The sequence below is a fragment of the Xenopus laevis genome, chromosome 6L, assembly GCF_017654675.1.
Source record: "Xenopus laevis strain J_2021 chromosome 6L, Xenopus_laevis_v10.1, whole genome shotgun sequence".
NCBI classification, from domain to species: Eukaryota; Metazoa; Chordata; class Amphibia; order Anura; family Pipidae; genus Xenopus; species Xenopus laevis.
The window spans coordinates 42,023,608-42,034,049 of NC_054381.1; the positions used below are offsets into that span (position 1 = coordinate 42,023,608).

General features: G+C 37.5%; 1 protein-coding gene across 1 annotated transcript; it reads right to left on the reverse strand.

Annotated features, from left to right (window-relative positions):
- Positions 1-941: 941 nt before the first annotated feature.
- Positions 942-7,526, reverse strand: LOC108705309 (E3 ubiquitin-protein ligase DCST1-like). Its single transcript, XM_041565610.1, has 16 exons — positions 7,463-7,526; positions 6,745-6,870; positions 6,551-6,628; positions 6,244-6,372; positions 6,030-6,169; positions 5,186-5,384; positions 4,419-4,562; positions 3,950-4,071; positions 3,642-3,790; positions 3,434-3,533; positions 2,996-3,091; positions 2,786-2,912; positions 2,560-2,676; positions 2,074-2,216; positions 1,748-1,861; positions 942-1,183 (listed from the first exon to the last, which is right to left on the reverse strand). Exons 1-16 carry the CDS (start codon positions 7,524-7,526, stop codon positions 959-961), a joined length of 2,073 nt encoding a protein of 690 aa, XP_041421544.1. The 3' UTR covers positions 942-958.
- Positions 7,527-10,442: the final 2,916 nt, after the last annotated feature.

Below are 10,442 nucleotides of genomic sequence, written 5' to 3' on the forward strand. Positions count from 1 at the left end.
AAAGGGGTACTTACCCTTTTTGTTAGCAGGAGGGCCACTGGCAACAATGGAGGGTCCTTGACAACGATGTTCCCAACATATGTCACAGCAGGAAGTGAGTGGCGGTGCTAAGACAGGCCAAACAGCAGAAACAATATCCAATCAAGTCTGCTCCATGGAGGTTTGTCCTGCAACAATCGTTTCACAGCTCTGACATGACAGCCCCTCAGCTCATTGCCCAGTGATCTCATTAGCCTGTCTGCCACAATTTCTCAATAATAATAAGTGGAGCTAGGAAAGAGACAACCTAAACGGGCTTGACGCCTTAAGGTGGCCATAGACGCACATATAATATGGTATGAAACTAATTTTAGTGCGATATTCAGTGCATGTATGGTGGGAGACGAGCCAGCTGATATCAGCGAAAGACTTGCATATCGGTCAGCTCGTCAATAGGGCCGGACGGATAATTTTGATTGGGTCGCCTCTGAAGGTACCTGAAAATCGGCCATTGTTACTGATGAATCGTCAGATACAAGTAGATTTCTATTGTTTATACCTGTATATCTGACAATTCAAAGCTACACCTGTGTGTTGAAACGAACAATCTTTCCCGAAAAGATCTTTTCCAGGAAAAATCGTAATTATAACATCTATAGCCATCTTTACCTTTAATGTTTGACCTATATGAGATTGTATGTAAATAGTAATAGTTGCTACATGTGCTGTAATCTGTATGTGACCAATCAGTAATCACTAAGCAGTAATGTATCTGAATACTGCCTCCCTACCTACGGATAGTACTGAACAATGAAATACAGTCTCAAATACAAAAGACACATCTAACACAAATATTTAGAAAAGTTTATTAAATACTGATTATATAAAATATGTTTAATATATTTTATAAAATATATTAAAAAAAGTATATTATACAAAATATATTAAAAAAAGGGGAGGGGCCGCCATCACTGTAGTATTAGTCTTCACGGAAGTAATTTTCAATTAAATCATCTGGTAAGCAAACAAAGCAGCATTTCTTTATCTCCTTCCAGCAGTCGAGGCAGTAGGCTGTGTCACAGTTTGATGTCTTGCAAATATAGGAAGTCTTGGTTTCTTTGGCATTACAAACCAAACAGCGTCGCTTTATAATTACTCTCAGCCATTTAATTTGTCGGAATAGCATACCAGGTATAGACATCATCTGTGGACAACACAATATAGTCATTACCAAGCCAAGGGGCATGAGAATCTATTTACAGCAATGGCAGCTGAAGTAAGGGTGGTGGCAGATGTGGCTACTGGCGGAAGATTAGTTGCCCAGCAACAAATTGCCTCTTCTTTGGGAGACTAATCTCCTCTAAATGCCTTCCCGCCGGCTAGAATGAAAATGGCCGGTGGGATGGCAGTCGGAACGATTTGTTTTCCAAAGTTGTCTGAACTTTCCTCGTTACGCAACTTCGGAAAACAAATCGTTCTGAGTGCCATCCCACCGGCGATATATATTCTAGCCGGCAGGAAGGTATTTAGGGGAGATTTGTCACCCGAAGAAGAGGCGATGGGTCACTGGGTAACTAATCTCCCCCAGTAGCCATGTCTGCCACCACCCTAATGCTTTAGAAGAGTAAGCGAATGTATTTTGTGCGCAATAATAGTGCAGCTAATGTAGGAAAATGAAAGCTAAGGCAAGGTGCTGGTGTGTTGGGTGCCAACTAATGTGCTGTAGGGTGATGAGCTATAAAAGACAGAAGCTCAGGTTAATACTTACAAAGTTTCTGTGGCGGTTGGCAGTGATCATTAAGTTCTTCCTCTTTATATTTAAATACAGGTCCCTGTACCTCAGTAGCTCATTATAGAGATGGAGAATTCGCCTTTTCTCCGTCTAAAGGAAACAAAGCAGCAGGTGGAGGTGTTACACAGTTATTTACACTAAGAAATACATCAGTTCAATAGTAGGACAAAAAAAGTTAAATTTGGTAGTGCCCTTTCTGCCATGAGCCATGGTGAGAAAATAGACACATGGGCCACTTTACCAGAAGCTAAAAAAAGCCCCTCAGGTTAATAAATTCCAAAATATTCCTAATAATATCTTACCTTAGGGTAAAAGTAAGCAGCCAGGACTCTGCGCAGTCGGCTCATGTATATCTGGACAAAAGGAAGGATCAGCGTGATGGTCAGTAGTAAACAAGTGCCGATATATTGCTGGGACGTCAGATGAATCGGTTGCGCCAGACAAACTGTGGAGAATCAGAAAGAAACTGGAGTATTAGTAATGCTGCCAGTATGAATGATATGTCTTGTTGGGAAATGAATAGAAAATGAAGCCCCGAAAGATACTTATCATTCCATATCTTTCATTCATATTGTAACTAAGCAGTTTAACTGTTAAGCAAGTCAACCAAAACAATTTCACCTTAATGGTTCTACAGATTGTTTGGCCATACAATTCATATCAGCTACCTGTGTGATTGTCCCATTTAAATGAAACTGCTTGCTACATGTAAGTTCTATTGATATCTACATAACTTTAAACACGTGGAGTACAGCACATAGGAAATGTCAGTGAAGCTTTGCACATACCAGTATTATTGGTCACATGAAGCGCATTAGAGGACGTATTGATATTTCCGATTGTGTTCCGGAGAAATCTTGCCAGGAATCCGGTGCCACCAACAATCACTTCTAGATTGTGTTTAACTGCAGGGTAAAAAGAGAGGTGGATTAAGCAATATGGAACAGAGAGAAGTATGAACTATTAACAGATTGCTGTTAGAAACATACAGTAGTACATTCAAGACATACTTACAGCCAAAGTTGTAGCTAATATTGGAATGCTTGATAGTAATGTCCATGATATTTTGGACACCCAAATCCAGTCCAAGTAAAAGCAGGCAAATAACAATCAGCGGGATGCACTTTATCATTGCGCTTGTCTGGAAGAGAAAAGTTCATTATTGTATTTATGAAAGCAGGGAACATACCATAATCTACTAGAGAGTATTTGATAAATACTTACCAATGCTTTCACCTCTGGTCCATGGAGGGCAAAGTTTATTGGGTAAATTAAATCTGCACGTTCCCCTTTTTTCAGCGGTAGCAGGTGCCTCTTTCCCTATAGGATAAATAAAAAAAAGAGTGATTTCCTGGTCTCTCATTTACATTTTTGAATATCCTTAGCTTAAAAAACAAACACTTCTGAACAAAATGAGCCAACAACAAACTTACTCTTACTCAAAAACTGAAATCTACTCTCCTAGGGCTCCTCATGCAGTATTTAATGTACAGAAGAAGAGCACATTAGGATTCTCACTCATCTTAATTCTTATATACTTCCTAAACTTTTATAATAACTTGTATACACTTCAAAATGTAATTAAGAAATGAGTGCATTTATAGAGCATAAATAAATATATACATACTTAACAAAAGACAGTATGTTTGCTGCCAAACTAACCTGCTTCCTCCTACGAGCGTCGATTTGTTTGAAGTACGTTGTTATGTACACATTGTCGTGGCGAAGGTTTGAATTGTAATTCTCAACATAGCCAAAAGCTCTGCAAAGACAAAGGGACCAGAGTGAACCCCACACAAAAACCTCACACAAAGTAAACCATCAATATTTGGCTTCTGTAGTATCGGTAAAATAAAACGAATGTACTTACGAACTGATGTATTGGAGGAAGAGTAGAGACAAAACTATTTTTATAGCCTTCATAGCTTTCTGTGAAACTGATTCGCTCTCTTCAACGGTTTCGGACACATTTTGTTTGACTTTCTTCAGTGTCGTATCAAATATGGTTTTGTTTCTGACCTGTGTTCAGGCAAAGAGAGAAAAAAGTATATGAAAATACTAGCCAAGGGGATCACAAGACACGTCAGATGAACTTCATAGCAAATAAAGGAAATATACAAACAGGATCCTATCAGCAATGGAGAGAGTCTCCGATGAGGCATATTTTGCGAAACTTACCGTAATTTGAACATCTATGGTGACATTTTGCTTGAATGTGTCAATGGCCCCACTGATATTATCATAGAGTTCTCCAAACAAAGGGTCGATGCGGATGTGCTTCTTGCACAATGGCAGGAACCCTAGAAATAAAGGCAGCAAGTCAATAAACAACTACAAATACTTCCCTCCCACTATTGTCAAAACATTTCTTGTTGGATTTTAGGGAAAATTACCTTTACATTACATGTTATATTATGATATAGATGGGTCAAATCAAACATACTTTGAAATTTATCTTTTTATTATTTATGGATTTTATAAGACAATTTATGCTTATTTTTTTTATAAAAAGTTTTGCTTAACAGCACAAATAACGCTGTCCTATAGTAAGTAACCCCCTGTCACTAAATAACTATATATGGTGAAAATGCCAAATTAAATTTCTACTTTTGGTTACAAGTTTCACATTTTGTTTAAAGATACTTACAATTTAAAGCGCCGCAGACAAATTTCAATTTCATTGGCCAGCACAATGCATGATTGAGAAGAGGTAACCATATTGTCTCCATGCATTCATCATATTTCTGATCAAACCATTCATGGCACTTCCCTATGCCCATTTCAAAGAGATCTGTTAGAAAAGAAAATGGATCATTAATTTGTGTAATGGAGCTGTCACCAAAGCCTACATGTTACCCTGCATCTCACAATTATTCGGGTATCTAGTATATAGGATGTGCATAATTCTCTACATACACATAAATATCATGAAAAGAATCAGGATCTTTAATGCTTGGGAATGTGGAGACTCCACTGTGTAACATTCCAGCTCCAGGCAGAACAAAGGAACACAGGGTACCAGTCCTGCTACTAGAACCCCTACACCAAGTTTTACCTGATTCATGGGGTATCAAACCACTTGTGGCCAGAGCGGCCAGGAGCCCCAGGCAACCTGGCCAGCCTCTGCACCGGTTGAGTGAATCATCAGTGTACGAGCATGTGTGAAAGCCTGAATTGGCGGATGCGCAAAAAGACGTAGAGAGAGGGGACCGGGCATGGGATAGGCTATAGAGCAGGTACATGTCTGCTGCCCTCCTAGCTTTGGGCCCTAGGCACATGCCTACTCTGCCTACCCCTAGTTCCAGCCCTGCATGTGGCCATTGGTTTGAGAAAATAGTGATATATTTTCAGCACATAAAGTATTTGGGAAAATGAAATGCAGTGAGATGAAAGTGGGTGTACTTGGAAACTTACATTCACAGCGTAGGAAAGTCTTCATGCTAAATTTCTTCTGAGTATTCATTAGTAACGTTTTGTTTCTCTCGATTTCTTCCCTTATCAGTTCTTTCTCTCTCACATTGTCGTATCCCTCAGTGCTTTCAACTTCTTCTTCTACCTCACGGAAATCATCAGTTATTTCTTTGGTGTCCTTTGTCAAATTCGATGACCGTTTCTATAAAAAGAAAAAGAGACATTTTTCATACAGACAATATAGCTGAGGGGTGCTTCTAACCACTGTTGCCATTTGTTCTCTGATATATTCTCTTTACCGTTAATTTCAGTCATATGTAGGGGCATATATATGAAATAGTGAAAATAGAGGTCAACACAGTTTGTGAAAAGTGTGAAACTCCACTTCATTTACTTGTATAGGATTTTTAGGAATTGTTTATCAAAGAGTGCAGACAGAACTCTCTTTTCACCCACTGATAAATGTGACATTAAAAATCCAATTTAAGTGAACAGAAGAGGCTGTAAGTCCACTTCGGTGAACTAGGAGGTCTATTTTCCCCCATAGTTGCAGCATTTGATACACAAACTGGTGACCATGAAATTATTACTGAGAGAACAATACACATTGATCTAACATGACAGGACTGTACCACTCAAGGCCTCAAAGCATTAAGTGCACTTTGTACAGAAAAGGTGCAAATATGAAAGGGCTTTTAATCCCAGGCCTATAAGGTATTGAGCCATACAGTTAAGCCTATAATAAACACATCTTGCAGCATTTACAAAAATGCTTATGAAGATTTGTCATTAATTATCATAATTGTGGGTCCCACCATTTTCTGCTAAAAAATATAAATCTCATTACCGTTAATTGACCAAATATCCTCTTTACAGGTTCCATCATTGATGTGTACATCATCTTTGTGTGGTTAAGGGTCATCTCTCCTGTACACTCAAAGCTCATTACAAGCAATTCTATATTTTTCATCATATTAGGAACAGGGCCTAAAAAGAGAAGAGGGTTTAGTACATTGTAAAGAACAAATACGGAGTAAGTAGAATGACTAGCCAGTACATACCATCAGTGATTGCTTTGATAGCAACTGTAGTTGTTAGGGCACCTGTCCTTTGGCACAGGATGAGCAGGAATATCATCAATGTCGAGCAGCGGAAATTAGTAGACATTGCCCATCCGAAGGAAAATATAGCTGAGAAAAGAGCAACAGGGGGAGATGCATTAGGTTCAGCCTATAAGTACAACAAGGGCCATAACTTGCTATCACATAAATATAAAGGGCCCATAACAGGAAAAAATTACAGGAATATACTTACAAACAATAAAATGACAAATACACAGTGATAACATTGAAAGAAGTGTATACTCACCATTATTAACAATAAACATGCAGATTTTTATCTGGTCATTCAAGGTGGTTAATGGATAAACCAGCAAAAAGTAAAGTGCTAGAGAAAGAGAAAAAGGTATTAGACTGGATAACACACACCTTACCCCTATTATATGCCATACTCTCATTGTATCAGTCTCTCACACACACTTCATTTTTTCACTTTTTTCTTACCGCTTCCGATGCACAATCCAACAATTGCTCCAAGGAAATACTTCACTTGATAATATTCATTACTGTTGCTAAAGAAAAACCGGAAAAGCAACGTAGGGAGCATTTTAGCCAAGATCCGTTCCAATGCTGAAAGGACAGAAATCAACTCATTAAGTACAATTATCATTGCTTGCTGGAGTCTGTTAGTAAGACCCATTTATAAAACCAAACAATTCCCCAACGCTGTATAATGCATGGGTGTACATATCTTATATATAGGTTAAATACTGACTGATATAGGAGATTAAAAGGGTCTTTCTGCTCATCAGAACTTGTAACTACAAAAATATTCAAATTATATGCATTTGGTTGCTGAAAACCCCAATAACTAAATAAATATTACTAACATCACTACTGCTACAACTAGAATTCGGAATACAAAGAACATTTCTATCAAATCCAGGAAACACTGTTACACTGTTACATAAAAAAGCTACTGGTTATATAATGCCCAATATAGACATGCGCTTAAATGCTATAAAGAATAACATTACATTTCTAAAAATATAACTATGTAAATGGCAATAGACTCTCCCACATTTACAGCTAACAAGAGGATCTGTACAGCCATCATTATATTCAATAAAAGGCAATCATTGGGATGATTTCAATCATATGTGTATCTACTACTGGTTCTATTATCATTTATCTATCATTCTATCTCTAAAAAGTTACTTACTAGTCTTTGGCTGATTTCTTTTCATTTTCTTCTTTAATAATTCTGGTTTCTTTTCTATTTCCATATTAATATGTATTTCATTATTATTTATATTTAAATTTGACATTTTCTAAATTTACGCAAGAGCTTGGCACAAACGTGCTTCCACTCTCCACGTAAGCTTAGACAATAATGACAGGTGTCTGTGAATCCTTAACACTGCATAACTGTCACAGATGATGTCATAATAGGGATAGATTGGCATTCAGCCAAATGATGATGTCACAATAGTCTGATATACTAACCTATTGTGATGTAATTGATGATGTCATAATAGGGTATTGTGATGTAATTGATGATGTCATAATAGCCACTTCATGATGTCACAATAGCCTGTAATTGCCGGAACATTCTGGCTTCTACTAGAATATATCATTCTAAATCTATTCAAAGCTATTACTCTGTATTTTTTGTTATACAAAACAGATTATACAGATTTGTATAATCTGTTATACCAATACTTTACAATTATTTAGAATTAAAATATTTGTAGCAAAATAACTCCAAAGTTTAAAATACCATCATATATTATAAACCTGTTTATATCTAGTAGAAAAGACAAGTAACTTACTAGTGTTTTTTCCCATTCATTTTCTTCTTTAATATTACTGGTTTCTTTTCTTTTTCTATATTCATTTGGATTTTATTATTCATTATTTGGATTTTCATTCTGTATCTATTCAAAGATATTAGATTATCTTTTATATAAATACTTATATTTAGAATAAAAAAATTATCGCAAAATAACTCTATATTTAGAAACACATATTCTTATCTCTACTGAGCAGGGCCGTGGCAACCCTCTGTATCCCTTAGTTAGTATGTTTTTATTTAATTCGATTTGTATGTTTGATATGATCATCCTTCAATTGTACCGAGCTGTGCAATAATGTGATAAAATATTTATGAACATTGGCAACAAAAAAACCTTCGATTTTCAAAAGTCCATCAAATTACTCCAAATTGGTTGTAGAAGTTCCCCGATAGGGTAAAACACCAATTTGGCAGGTTTTATATGGTGAATAGCTGAATTTAAATTCTTAAAGAGACAGTACATGATACATTTCGATATTCATATTTTTTTTTTTTTTTTTTAAATTCAAATCAAATATGGACTATTCCCTAGTCGAATTACACTAAAATAAACTCAAAATTCGAATTTTAATTTTCACTTTGACCTTTGATAAATTTGCCCCATACTGTAGGGCAGTATTGGGCAGAATTAGCGTTGACTCCTCCAGCAGAGAAGCCCCTTAGTGTAGTTCATATAGATAAAGGGAGTCCAGCATTCACCATGATTGACTACTGTGTTAAGGTCCCCATAGACGCGACGATTCTTCTTGCCAAACGACCGATTTTAGGGAAGCCCGACCAATCCTTCCAAATTATCGTGCGGTTAGTGGTATTCGAACGATTGTACATCTTACGATTTTTCGGCCGACATCTGTCGGGAAATTGATCGGCCAGGTCAAAAAATCTTTGTCGGTCCCAGTGCAATCTATCTATGTTTGCAGGGCCAAGCAGGCAGCTCCCCTTTGTTTTCCTGTTAAATTGGTATTTTTAGTTGATGGTAAATTCGTATGATCGTACGATTGTTCTGAGAAGATCGTGGTCTCACGATCAGTAGGGATGTAGAGAACTGTTCTGCGGCGAACTTGTTCGCGCGAACATCGGCTGTTCGCGTCCGCCGCAAGTTCGTGAACGTCGCGCGACGTTCGCCGATAGGCGTTCGCGTCAAAATCGTTCGACCATTCGACCATTCGATCGCTAAAATCGAACGATTTTCGTTCGATTCGAACGAAAATCGTTCGATCGAACGATTAAAAATCCTACGATCGTTCGAATCGAACGATTTTCGGATGTTCGAAGTTCGCGAACTGTTCGCATTTTTTGCCGGTGTTCGCGAACACATACTCGGCGGTTCGCTACATCCCTAACGATCAGGATCTGATCTTTTAAAAATCTCAACATCTATGGCCAGCTTTAGCTTTATTGTACTATACCAAATCAACCTGACAAGGGGAGTTGTGTATTTGCTGAAACATTGTTTTCATTTGGAATGGCAGAATAAAGCTAACACAGCAGTTAATCTTGGTGATGGACAGGCGAAGGCTGTTTATATGCAGCTATCTATAAGCCAACAAAATTCTGGCATCATTTACAAGATGGATGAGGATGCTAAGGCTAATTCTACACTCAGCCCAGGTGCAAACACATGGGTGGATTTCGGCTGTAAAACAGCCCAGTGTGGCATTAGCCTACTGTAGTAACTCAAGTAATGACTGGAGTGGTCAGGAAAGAAAAGGTTTCTTTCAGCTCAAGACCAAGAGAGGAGGCATTTCTAAAGAAAATATCCTTTAATTAAAGCACAATGTACATTACATTTTGACAGTCAATCTGTTCTTGAAACACAACTTCAGCACAGGTATCATAGCTTTGTCTCAGTGTCTGAACCTAGTTTTCTTGCATGATATCTTCTCTATCCTGCTATCCAGTGCTGCAGAAACAAAATTACATTTACAGAGGGTTCTAGGGTTTGTAATGAAACGATCAGTAAATAACAACAAGTAGGGAAGATTCTTGAAATGAACAGCACATTGGGTAGAATGCTCTATAACAGTGGTTTCCAAATTGTGAGTCTGACTCCCTGGATGGGGGGGGGGCTGTAGCAGTGGAATCGGTGCTCAGTCTGAAGGTTGTGCAATTTGGGGAGAAAGTCTATTTGTTCCATCAGAAATTGCAAAAAAACTAGCTTTCAATTCAGTTAGGTTAAACGGGTGAAAAGCTTATTTTTTGTTATAGATATTCTAGGAACTATGGTTGAATGACTGATAATTGAGTGTTTTTTCCTATATGTGTAACCTTGCTAAGGGGAGCCTGACAAAACTTAAACCTGTAAGGGGGTTTTGATTTAAAAAAATAAATAAAATAAAAAAAATCC